The 13828-nt window shown below is 38.1% G+C and overlaps 2 protein-coding genes across 2 annotated transcripts in view; both read right to left on the bottom strand.

Annotated features, from left to right (window-relative positions):
* Positions 1 to 6438: 6438 nt before the first annotated feature.
* Positions 6439 to 6966, bottom strand: LOC112029343 (uncharacterized). The gene has a single exon (XM_024062036.1). The coding sequence runs from the start codon at positions 6964 to 6966 to the stop codon at positions 6439 to 6441; it is 528 nt and encodes a 175-aa protein (XP_023917804.1).
* A 4440-nt stretch (positions 6967 to 11406) lies between these two features.
* The window catches only part of LOC112023274 (uncharacterized), a 26430-nt gene continuing 24008 nt past the window's right edge, over positions 11407 to 13828 (bottom strand). The window contains exon 10 of the mRNA XM_065772364.1: positions 11407 to 12097. Within this exon, the coding sequence (XP_065628436.1) occupies positions 11407 to 12097 (691 nt within the window). The remainder of the gene's footprint in view (positions 12098 to 13828) is intronic.

The raw sequence follows: 13828 nt of genomic DNA, 5'->3' as shown, positions 1-13828 counted from the left end.
ACATGAAATTCTTTGTTTTTATGTAAAATTGAGTCAAATACACTGACACTAGGCAACTAATTTTGTTGATTAAGATCGGCTTTCGTGTGTATCATGTATGGAACAAGACATAATTAATTTAAGATTGCATGATAAATGGCATAATTAACTAATCTTCTTTGTGTTACTACTTACACCCACAAAAGCTTACTCCAAATGCCGTTCACTCCATCTGGCATGGCATGGGTAAACTATATATGTATAAATTACCAAATCTTAGTTAGTTAAATTCCTAGTGTTCCGTTTCCCTCACATTATCAATCTTTAGCTTTTCATGACTGCAACAACAAACTAACTTATATGCTCATATGGATTTCCTAATTTTTCACTCTATACAAACGTAAATCAAGTCTCAACTAGTCGCATTCTTACTATTACCATCTCTCTCTCTCTCTCTCTCTCTCTCTCTCTCTCTCTTTAATATATTTTATAATTTCATAGTTGGAGACGAGGGGACTTTCTGCTTGGATATCTCCAATAAAAACACTAAAAGGTGCCAGTTTAGCTTCCAAAAAACAAAAAACACTCAAATGGCACTTCCTTCTCCCTTTATAATAGGATGGATTCAAGGTCCAAGAGTGTATGTAACTGACCACTCAAAAAAATATGTGTTAATTATTTGGTATGAATAATTAGTCATCTGAAACCAATGGACATCATTTAATTTTAGTTGTCTTTTTTAAACTAAATTAGCGCTCTAAAATGGGAGCATTGAGTACTAAGTACTACCTTTTATGCATATAAAACACCTTCATAGTCCAATTTATGAATGGGCTATCAAGTTTACCTAGGACATGTCATCTCACATGAATTATTGCCCTTGAGCTGATTATGAGATATTGGCCTTTCTTTCTTCTAATTGATCTTTATTTTTAATGAGTTAGGTAGCTGACATTAAAAGGATGAATGGCTTGGCAACAGATCTTCAAATGTTTGCTTTGAAGACATTACAAATACCATTATCAGGAAGACATCCACCATCTCCCAGTTTGTCTAATGGGTCTGCTTCTCAAGGGTATGATATACTTCATCTCTACAAATAACTATTTTTACTTATAGTCGAGCTTATTATCATCCCATTGTTAGCCTTTAGTCTGCAAGGAGTTACTAATAAAAATAAACAAAAGGAAAATGGATTTTTTTTTTTTTTGGGGTCTAGGATTGCTCTAGCATGTCTTGTGTCCACTAGTATACAATGCCATGATGGCTTCGTCTTCCTCTCACTTTATTATGCATTCATCAATTTACTTGCCCCTGAGTTTATGACACTTCATTCTTGTAGCATCCATATTTCCAACACTTTGCTTTCTTATTGCATATATATGTTTAAGACATTAAAAAAAAAAAAAATTCTTCTTTGTGTCTTTTTTTTTTTCTTTTTTTTTTTTGAGAAAAAGGTAAGCTCTTTTAATTAAGATAAATCAAATTGGAATACACTCTCCAAATCAAATGGTAGTTATTCTACCCAAACATCTAAATTAGCAGATAAAACTGCTCTTTTAGCAAGGGCATGGGCTAACTTGTTCCCACCTCAACGCACGTGAGTATACCTAGAAAAATGAAACTTACAAACTTGATGACGTGTCTCCTCGACCACATTCCCATACAACGTGTTGCAGCAGACTTGAGAATTCAAAGCTGAGACAATCACCCTCCAACAACACCTTAGAGAGACTCAGCTCTTGTGCAAAAAGAGTAGCACGTCAAGCTGCCATGGCTTCTGCCATCTCCACTGAAAAAGGAAGAGGAATCTGCTGAGATAAAGCCGCTATGATCTCACCATCTGAATCTCGTATTGCCACTCCAATGCCCGCATAACCAGCATTCTCAAACTAGGCAGCATCAAAGTTCACCTTAAACACACCTTCAGGAGGACGAGACCATCACATCTGGGCTGTAGGACCTCTCGGCATAGCACCAGGAATGCAAAGCTCCAAATATTCTCAAACCATCATGTCAGCCCTCTCACCCACTTCCTGCAATGGCCAAGTGGTTTGATTCTCCCTCAATCTATTTTGCCTCTACCACAAACTCTAGGAAATGGTCGAGAACAGAGCGAGCTGGAACTCCGAAGCAAAAACCATGACTTCCTCCAATAGTTCAAAAAAACTCCTATACTATCTCCTAAAAAACCGAACAAAAATGATGTTTGATCTCCACATAGCCTGGGCATGCTCACACAGCCACAAGCAATGGATAAGAGATTCCAAATGCTCATCACAAGTAGGACAAGAAGCATCCACAGGTACATGACAATGACGAAGGTTATTCTTTGTAGGTAAGGAGTCACGGGCAGCCCTCCAAATGAAGTGCCTAATCCGATTTGGAGTTTTAATCTTCCACATCCCCTTCCAAACCTTGCTTTGCCCATCCAATGAAGATGACCCCAAATTAACCCTCCAAGCATTGGACTCCAACAAATGATAGGGGCTCCACACACTATAATCCCCAATAGGAGTAAGAGGCCAAATCAACAAATCTGCAACAGGCACCTCACCCACTAGAATTCTGCAAATCAAATCAGCCTCCCATGGCAGAAAAAGCTGTTTCACAAGACCTGAATCCCACACCCTTCTTCCAGCCAAAAACAGATCCTTCACAAAAATGACATTTGTATCAGTTCTTGGAGAGACAATCTTACTGTTTGAATGCTCCGACAACCATTGATGCTCCCAAATTTTGATTGATTCTCCATTTCACACTCTCCACACTGCACCTTTATTGATGACATCCCTTACCTGTAAAATGCTTCTCCAAGCAAAAGAGCATCATGGATGAGCCGATGCTTCCAAGATGCTACTGTTAGGGAAATATTTTACGCTAAAAACTTTATACAGTAGAGAATCTTTATGATGTAGTAACTGCCAAACCTGTTTTGCAAGAAGAGCATTATTAAAGTTCTGAATATCTCTGAAACCCATTCCACCTACTGACTTAGACGAACACAGAGCACTCCACTTAACCCAATGGATTTTTTTTATCTCCCTTTGCCCCCACCAAAACTTCCAAATCATTGCTTCAATATCTTTGCACAGACCCCCAGGTAATTTGAACCCACTCATGGAATAGGTAGGTATAGATTGAACTATTGCCTTTATCATAACTTCCTTTCCAGCCTAAGACAAAAGCTTCTCTTTCCATCCTTGCATTTTTGCCCAAATCCGCTCCTTGATTTGTGTAAAGCAAGCTTTTTTCCCTCTACCAACAAAAGAAGGCAACCCCAAATACTTCTCATAATGCTGAATGGCAGGAACGCACAGGGACAGTTTTATTTCCTCCATGGTATGTGCATCAGTGTACTTACAGAAGAAGAAAGTAGTTTTACTCTTGTTTATCATTTGTCCCAAAGCATCTTCATAGAAACCCAATAATTCTTGGATTTTTTCACATTCAGTCAATGATGCTCTGCAAAACAAAAGACAATCATCTGCAAAAAATAGATGGGTGAGTTTCGGGCCACTCCTACAAATAGAGAACCCATGAATTTCTTCTTTTGAGGCTGCCTCATTCAGGATTGCATTTAAACCTTCAGCACAAAAAAGAAAAAGATAGGGCGAGAGAGGATCTCCTTGCCGCAAACCCCTTGAAGGCCTAAACAAACCCTTAGGCTCTTTGTTCACAAGAATACAATAGGACACTGACGTAATACACTCCATTAACAACGCCACCCAATTTCAGAAGTATCTATTCTAGAAAAGCCCACTCCACCCAATCATATGCTTTACTCATATCCAACTTAAGAGCCATGTAACCCTGCTTACCTGAGCAATTATTCTTCATATGATGTAAAGATTCAAAAGCAATTAAAATATTATATGTGATAAGTCTATTTGCAACAAAGGCACTCTGAGTTTCAGACACAATAGAATCCAGTAAAGGTTTGAGGCGATTAGTAATAACCATACTAACAATCTTATAAATCACATTACATAAGCTAATGGGCCTGAAATCAGACACTCTTTCTGGATTTTGGACTTTAGGAATTAAAGTGATAAAAGTATGGTTAATAGCTTTCATGATGGATGTAGAATTTAAACATGAAATAACGGCCTGAGAGACATCCATACCTATATCAGTCAAATAGGTTTGATAAAATAAAGGAGGCATCCCATCTGGTCCCGAGGCCTTTAACGGAGCCATATCCTTAATAGCACATTCCACCTCTTCCACATTAAAGGGCCTAGCCAAGGCAGCCCTCATCTCTTCAGTCACCACTGGTTGAACCCTTTCCAAAATCCTATCAAGATTGCGAGGATTGGAAGATGTAAACAAGTTAGCGTAATACTCAATCAGCAAACCTGAAATTACCTCCTCATTTTCTTGCCAAATTCCATTCTCATCACGCAACCCCTTTATAAAGTTTCTTCGCTTTCGTTGAGTTGAGACACCGTGAAAAATTTAGTATTTTGATCACCACTTTGTAGCCACTGAACTCGAGACCGTTGTTGCCACATTCTCTCCTCTTGTGCACATAATTCATTAAGCTCCTTCTTCAAGCGAATCACCACATCAACCTCCCTGGACCTTACTGAAACAGCTTCAGCCCTCCAAAGCCTTTCCTTTAAGGTTTTTATTTTTTTCAGCACAATACCGATCACAGTTCCATGCCGTAAGTATCTTCTTACATTTTTTTAGCTTTTTTGAAACCACATGCATGGGAGTACCCTCTTGGTCAACCTCCCAAGCTCTTGAGATAATACCATTACATTCTGAATTTGTTAATCACATAGCTTCGAAACAAAAAGGCTTTCATCTCCACCTTTGGTGTTCCCAATTCGGATTCAAAGATAATAGAATTGGGCGATGATCTGAAGTGAAACAATTCAAGTGCCTAATCCTTCCTGTAGGAAATCGAGCAAGCCACTCGTAGTTGGCTACCCCTCGATCCAACCTTTCCCAAATCAACTCACCTCTACGTCGCCCATGCTAGGTATAATCCGAACCAAAGTAACCTAAGTCAACAAACCCACAGAGATCAAGTACATCCCTAAAGGCCTGTATGAGATAATGAGCACGTGGTGCACTGCCCTGTTTATCTTCCACTTGTAATAACTCATTAAAATCCTCGAAACAACACCACGATAGTTTTGGCTTTGACCCCAACATACAAAGCATATTCCATCCTTCGTTTTGAAAACTCATCTCTAGTTTTCCATAAAAACCTGTTAACCTCCATACATCCTCCGTACCCCCCTTAATGATTGCATCAATATGATAGGAAGAGAAACTATCCACCCAAACATCGCTATCAGTTTTCCACATCAATACGAAACCACCATCCTTAGCTACATTAGTCACAGTAAACAAACCATCAAAATTCAACTTCAATTTAATGTGCTCCATATGTTCCTTGGTGGACCATGTTTCAGACAGAAACACAATCCCGGGATCTTTTGCTTGGATAATTTCCCCAAGCTCATCCACTGCACGGCGGTTCCCAAGCCCTCAGCAGTTCTAAGCTAATAGATTCATGGCTGTCAGCGGGGCTGGGACACAGCCTCCACTGTTAAATCATCAAGACCCACCCCTTTTGTGCTTCTTGCTAACATCTGACTCCTCACCCTCCCCATCAACATCTTGAAAAGTCCTTTTTAAAGAAGTAACCCTCCTGCCCTTCTTAGGACTACAAGAATTAATCACACCCTTCTCTTTAGTTTGGTTTCTTATAGTAGACTCTGTGTATCCACTCTTAATCTTTCCTTTCCCTTCTTTCGTCATACTGTGCTGCTCTGTCCTTGAACTACCCCACCCTTCTTCTGTACCAGTTTGAAGTGGATGCCCACCCACACTAGTTTGTAAGATGTCTTCACCTTCCTTGGATCCTCCCTCACTGGAATCATATCTCACAATCTCCCTGTCAATCTCCTGTAATTGGTTATGGAAATCTAGCTTTGAAGGTTCCATATCACTGAAGCCAACACCTCCCGTGGACACAACAACATGAGTTGAATCAGTCCACATAGTGTTATCACACTTGTCCTCCACTATTTGCGCACTCTTAACCCCAGTCACCTCAATCTCAATATCATCCCTCGGTCTCACTTGTTCCACTAGATTTGGAGTGACTGTGTCATGGGAAAAGATCCTAGTTTCATAGTTGTCAACACTGCCATGTCCCACTTCTTCATTAGCCTGCACACTATCCTCTGTTTCAGTATCATTCTCATCAAAGCCAACCACCCTAACCACTAATATCCTAGCTAGATTCGGTGTTGTAGCCCTCATCTAGAACCCAAATTGTTGTTCACCTTTCTTCAAAGCTTGCTTGCCCTTCAACCAAGTTGGACAATCCCTATCCATGTGTGTAAGCTTGCCACACCATTGGCAACTGTTGGGCATTCTCTCATACTTGAAGCATACCCAACTCTCTTGTCCATTCCTTAAAACTAATTTCCTTCCTCAACACAAAGGTTTTGTGATATCAACACCTACCCTTACACGTTCAAAGTTGCAGCCTTCATACTTATTCTCTTCTAGATTATTCTTAAACACCTTGCGTACTTCAAAAACTATACTCTTAGCAGCACTAAAGGATATCCCTATAGGTAGGTTATGCAATTGTACCCACATACAAGTAGTCTCAAATTGAATCTGGCTTAAATTCGTATGTTTCTCAATCCTTTTCAAAGCCACCAAGTGTTTGTCAGAAGTCCATGGCTCCCTATTCATGATCTGCTCCACATCCCCTTCCTCCCGAAAAATAAACAACACCCTATGTTCACCCATGTCCCTAACTTTAAAACCCCTTCTGGTTCTCCATAAACCCTTCAAAGTTTTTGCAATCACCTCCATACTCAGCATCCGACCTGTGTAGAACCTTGCAACCAAGAAAAACTCTTTTTTCCCATCACTCTCCTCCACAACAAAGCTCCTTCCCTCGGACTCTAACAAAGTGAGTTTCTTCCACATACTCGAGAGAGACTCCATCCCTGCCTCTCACGCTGAAGAATCTGTAGCTTCCTAATCACCTCACTAACAGGGAATAGGCACATTTTTCTCCTAGTAGCTAGGGTGGCGTGAGTTACCGCCCCAGGTCAGAGAAAATTAAGTTACGCAGACAAGCGCTTCTATGTGCTAAATTAGCCTAAAACAATGGCCTCTATGAAATTTATCACTACGCTGGTTCTCTTCATTTTGATGTTTCTCTTTGCCTCAAAAGTGGCGTCAAGGGAAGTAACCGAACCTGGTATGACAATTATATCTGCCCTTATTCATTGCTTTATTATTCAGATTATTTCATTTTTTGCAGAAACAATAGAAGATATTTTCCCCCTTCTAAACCCTAAATCTTTTACAAGAGAGAATTAAAAGAAATGTTACATTTACAACATTTTTACATTAAATCATAAGTGACACATTGTTATTTGTTTTGATTTGAACCTCATCATTGAAATTATTTTTTTGTCCAATAGTAACAGCTAGTAACAATCTGTCACTTAAGATTTGTTATGAACTACCGCATACCCTTGGTGCGATGATCACTCCACAAGTATAAGTATTTATGGGGTGTGGAGGGCAAGGGCTGGGCTTCAAGTCTCCAGGAGGGAGTTTCACACACATATACATTTATATTAAGATAGAGTAGAATTTTTATTTTGTATTAAAAAAAAAAAGGATTTCTTATGAAGTGTTGTGAAAATATTGTGAACATGACATTTCTTGAGAATTAAAGCTATATTAATTTGCATTGATTTTGTGGATCAATCGATCAAGGGGGAAAATGGATTTCTCTCTCTCATTTTTTGTTTTGTTTTGTTTTACCTTGACAAAAGGAAAGATATATTAAAGAAACAAGCACAATACATATAAATTAGAGATAACACTCAAGATCCATCCTAACATAATCAGGAAATAAAATTCTCTTGGTGTTAAAAAGAAGAAAAACGAAAATTTTGGTGTCGTTGTTTCGTTATACTAAAACCTAATGGTGGATTCCAGTGGAAAAACAACGAGTTTTTCTTTTTAATATTTTCTTTGATATTCTTTTTTTTTTTTTTTTTTTTTTTTTCCCTCGGACTCTGACAAAGAGAGTTTCTTCCAACTGCTCGAGAGAGACTCCATCCCTGCCTCTCACGCTGAAACGCTGAACAATCTGTAGCTTCCTAATCGCCTCACTCACAGGGAGTAGACACGTTTTTCTCCTGGTGGCTAGGGTGGTGTGAGTTACCGCCCCAGGTCAGAGAAACTTCCCCAAGGTTCTAGCTTAAGCATGTACATGAGCCAATGGTCTTCTTTGTGTCTACTGATGCATAGACAACACTATAGAGTGCCTTATTATAACTGTTTTTTTCATTGTTGGAGGCAATGAATTGTTCTTCTTATAATTGTGCATTTGCTTACAAAGCCAAGTGCGCAATAGTTGGATATGTTCATTTTATTATTATACATTGCTATGCTCCATACCTACACTTTCGGAGAGAGCCTGACACTGGTGTTGGTGTACAAAGGCTAAATATCTACCCTTGGTCTTATCTAAAAAAAAAAAAAAACTCTTGCTTCTTAGTGATTGTGATGGGATCTCAAAACTGATGTACAATGGATGCTAAATTATTTTAGTATTTGTCCCCTTTTGACTGTGTAAGCCTGAGATCATAGAGATCACGAGTTCATGATATACTTAAATTAATGAGATGTAGTATGGAAGTTTACGGGGCCTGGTCCTTTTTTTTTTTTAAATGGTTAGAAATCTCCTAAGCTATTACCCGAATCCCTCCCCTGCCCCTCTAACCCCTAGGAAGTACCTAGAGTGGTGCCATTAGACCAATTGGGCCATTGGCTATTCTTTTTACAATGCTAATAGCGAGTATAGGACTTACATTACCCAAGAAAAGTCAATGCACGGAGAGCATAAGGCATCATAAATCCCCGCGACACACCGCACCCAGGGTTGTGACATACTAACTGCAAGGAGTTCAAACATAGCAAACCCCAAACTTATCAACAACAAAAAAAACTGAAGAGATTTTTTATTTTATTTTATATATTTACATAAAAGGTGTTGTTGAGATAAAGAGGCGTGTGGCCCATGTACACAGGAAGTATTACAATGAGAAATTAAATCTAATAAATTTTTAATTGAAAATAATTCTTACGCTGTCATCCATTCGGTCAAGGATCTGAAAAACAGCAATTTCAGCTTTAAAATGGTCCTTTCACATTGCTCAAGATATGATTGATGAACTCCTTCATGTTTGAGGATTATTCCTTGAGCCCCTTATGACATATTCAAAACTACAAGCAGTTCAAGTACTGGAAGCTTGCACCTGAACATATATATTTTTTGATTCGGGAAAAATGTTACATTAATCTGGCTAAAATTTAAAAAGAAACTATTAAAAAAGTTTGTCATGTTTTCTACGGTCAAAGAATTTTGGGCCCTTCATTGATGGTTCTTGATGGTGTGACAAATTCTCATTATGGTTTGCTACGGTCTATCTTGGGGAGGTATATAATTGTATACAACTCCAAATTGTGCACTTTTTTGAGGACTGATTAACCTTTGAGAAAATGGAGCTTTAGGAACAAACCTCTTATCAAGAGGGGAACTAAGATCCTAAATTGGAGTGGCAGGTGGGTTGTCCTTTTCTCCATGATCATCATGTGAACTATGAGTTCCTTTTTCCTTTAACACAATATTTTCTTCATCCTCCACTTCTGGCATTTTCACTTGATTATCAACTTGCTTACCAGACCTAAGGGTAGTAATAGACTGAACATGTTCTTGTCCATGAGTAGAACTAGAAGAACCACTGATGGCATACTGTCCTTTTGGGTTAGGTATGGTTGACTAGGAAACTTTAATTTTTCCCTCTCTCCAACTTGGGTTGCTAACTGGCCAACTTGATTTTCCAACTTTGAAATAGCTTGAGTATTCAAATGGGTGGAACTTTTCATCTCTTGAATGGCTTGGCTCGTTGATTGCATGAAAGTTTTGAGAGACTCCTCCAAAGATGGTTGTTGTCTTGGTGGTTCTACAAACTGAGGTGTTGATTGAGGAATGGGAGAATATGCTTGAGTAGGTGAACGAAATTAACTTTGTTGATGCACTTGTTGTCCACCTATATTTGTGGGAGAATGGTTTTGCCTTCAAGAGAAATTAGGATGATTTTGCCAACTTGGATTGTATGTCTCTGAAAATGGACTAGCAAATGGTTTTCCATAATTGTTCAGTGCATTTGCTTGCTCAGTATAAAAACCAGGGTACCCAGCTGCAAAAGGACACATTTGTGTTATATGCATAGAACTTGCACAAATAGAGCATGTTTCACTTTAAACTTGATTGACAGAATTCATTCCTCTACCTAAAGCTAAAACTTCAACCTTACGAATGAAATTGTCCAACCTAGTTTTTATGTCTAAATCTTCATTGACTTCATACAATCCTCCTTTCTTAATTGTAGGGGCAGATCTCTCTCTACGATTGGAAAAATCCCATTGTTGTGAGCTTTTTGATAAATTCTCAAGAAATTTGTATGCCTCATCATCCATAAGGCTCCAAAATCCACCACCATTCATGGACTCAATCATGTTATGATTTGTCTGAGTCAAACCATTATAAAAATATTGTATTAGTCTCCATGTTTCAAAACCATGATGAGGACACTTTAAGATCAAGTCCTTAAATCTCCCAACTCTCATAAAATTTAGGCGTAAATGCACTTTTAGTCCTTACATTTTGAAGTTTTTCCATTTTAGTCCCTACATTTTATTTTTTCCACATTTAGTCCCTAAAACCAATTTACGCCTTTCACTTTAGTCCTTCAAGCCCCATTCCGTCACCAATTAACGGGGAAACAGACGAGATCTATAAAATATTATTATTTTTTAAACTTGGTGAATAAAATGAGGAAGAAATCAAATTAAAGCTCACGTGATAAATCACGTGAAGCATTTTTAGTGCACTTACCTATCTCTGGCGCGCAGGTAATAAGCTTCCCCAAATCAGACTGAAATCCCTAGCTCTCTGCCTCTGCCTCACAACCAACAGCCATCATCGTCAACCTAAAGAAAATCCTACTTCTCTCTCAAACCACCACCATCATCATCAACCATCTCAAGATTTTCAACCATTTTGAAGTCCCTGATTAGATGGAAGTAAGCTCTTCAACCAGTTCAAGCTTAAGGAGGAGAGCTCCATTTAGGTGCTACTGTGATGAAAAACTAGTGTTAGTCATTTTGTGGACACCAGACAACCCTGGCAGAAGGTTTTATGGCTGTCCAAACTACTGGGTATTTCAATATTTGAGTATTTTTTTAATTAATCATGTTTTTTGTACTGGGTAGTTCAAGCTTTGTTGTTGATGTTATTCTGTTTTAGTGAGATGGGGTTTTCTTCCTCTTCTTTGTTTTTGGTTTTTTTTTTTTTTTTCACAAAGTCCTAACACCATGGGTCAACTCTACATCATCTTCTAGGCCACTTCCCCCACCATCGCTGCTATCATTTATAGGAAAGACCTCAGGTGGGTGCTCAATGATAGGTTCTTTACCTACTCTCCTAGAACCCATTTGAGAAGCAGCCACCTCAGTAGGAACATCAGCATTAACCTCAAGCTCATCCTCATTGTTAAAGGTTTGATCATTAGCATACATGTCATCATTCTCATAAAAACTATAAAACTCATCCCCATCATCATCATCAACATGTTCACTCTCATCATCATTGTCATAATAACCTGTAAAGTCTTGCTCCAATGCCAATGGCTGCACACCCTCACCAGCATCCTCTCCTTCATCAACTAATATAAGGTCATGTATTGGGTGCTTTACATACACATGAATATCTTGATGACCCCTCACTAATTCTATTAGATACATGGCATCACTATCATCAACAATCAAATGGAAGTCTGCCAGTTCTTGGTCCACTCCAGGCATTTTATACCACAGCCTGCTAACAGATGTGTATCCAAAGTCCTTACATATACTCTCTATCTCAACCTTGGACCACCTGTTATGGTCACAATTATCAACTATATCTACTGCACCTCCCACATATTTTCGGCTATTTTCAGTAAAATTGCCACCATGATGCACAAATAAACTAAATAGTCCATTCATTCTGCATGCAACATAACACCAAAACCAATTAAACAATGCTAGCTACAGAACAAAATATATATTATTTAGAACAAAATATATATAATATTTAACAAAACAACACTCATACCTAATAAAAATTTCTATTCTGCATGCAGACAACATAACACTTAATAAAGTATTAGGTGATCACAGCACTTAATCAAATATTTAAGTAAGAATACAACACTTACTTCAATAGTTCTGTCATACTAAAAGAAACAAAGAAAATACTTTTGTCATACACGGGGAACACATAGACCACAATGTAAACCATAACCAAACACATGCAGACAAGGACCAACAAATAATCAAAAAGCCAAAATATATAAAAACATTGTGGCCCTACTAGGGAAAAGTCACCAACCTTCTTGTAAAGCTATAAATAAGGACAGAGAGAAGAGAGAGAAGACCCTTTCACAAATACAGAAGTCTCCCAGCTTTCATTTTCTCCACTCCATGAAAAGTATGGGTATCAAGTGATAGAGATTGACGAAGATGATGATAGTGCTTCAACTTAGTGTCTGTCAGAGATGGGTTTTGAGAAAGAAGTGGGGATTTTTCTTTAGGTTGATGATGATGGTGGTTTGAGAGAGAAGTGAGATTTTTCTTTAGGTTGTGTTCTTATGGCTGTTCGGCACAGGCAGAGAGCTTCACTGGGGATTAAGTCTGATTTGGGAAAGGTCACTACCTGCGCGCCGGAGGTAGGCGAGTACACACGTGTGGTTGATGATGATGGTGGTGGTTTAAGAGAGAACTGGGATTTTCTTTAGGTTGATGATGATGGCTGTTGGTTGTGAGGCAGAGGTAGAGAGCTAGGGATTTCAGTCTGATTTGGGGAAACTCATTACCTGCGCGCCAGAGGTAGGTAAGTGCACTAAAAGTGCTTCACGTGATTTATCACGTGAACTTTAATCTGATTTCTTCCTTATTTTATCCACCAGGGTTAAAAAATAATAATATTTTATAAATCCCGTCTGTTTCCCCGTTAATTGGTAACGGAATGGGGCTTGAAGGACTAAAGTGAAAGGCGTAAATTGGTTTTAGGGACTAAATGTGGAAAAAATAAAATGTAGAGACTAAAATGGAAAAACTTCAAAATGTAAGGACTAAAAATGCATTTACGCCTAAAATTTATCTTATTCATCTTGATAAAAATCTGCAATTTCTCTCCTCAAAATATTGGTCTTGGCCATTGGGAAAAATTTAGAGAGAAATTTTGTGACCAACAGTTCCCATGAAGTGATAGATCCATGTGCCAAAGAATTAAGCCATACTTTTGCCTTATCCTTCAAGGAAAAAGAGAATAAACGCAAGTAAACAAAGTCATTAGTGAAATCCTAGAACTTACAAGTAGCACAAATCTCAAGAAAATCATTTACATGCATATAAGGATCTTCTTTATTCAATCCATGAAAAATAGGAAGAAGATGGATTATCTGTGGTTTCAACTCAAAATATGCAATAGTAGTTGCAGGCAATACTATGCAAGATGGAGGGTTGGTGGTTATGAGCAAGAACAACTCCCTAAGAGTTTTTGAATCATCTCATGTTTCTCCTATTGTGGATGAATAATCAAAACTAATAAGACGATTTTCTTTATCACGTATCCAAGTTCTCATACACCAAGCACAAAGAAATAATATTTTTTTTTCTTTAATTTAAAAAAAAAAAAAAAAAAAAAAAAAAAAAAAAAAAAAAAAAATATTAAAAA

The sequence above is a fragment of the Quercus suber genome, unplaced genomic scaffold (genome assembly GCF_002906115.3).
Source record: "Quercus suber isolate HL8 unplaced genomic scaffold, Cork oak 2.0 scaffold_57, whole genome shotgun sequence".
NCBI classification, from domain to species: Eukaryota; Viridiplantae; Streptophyta; class Magnoliopsida; order Fagales; family Fagaceae; genus Quercus; species Quercus suber.
Note: the sequence above shows the minus strand (reverse complement) of the source record. Positions and strands in the feature narration are given on the sequence as shown.

What these genes read in the sequence shown, in the direction of transcription:
- LOC112029343 (XM_024062036.1), bottom strand. Translation starts at nt 6,966, where the DNA reads ATGGAGTCTCTCTCGAGTATGTGGAAGAAACTCACTTTGTTAGAGTCC.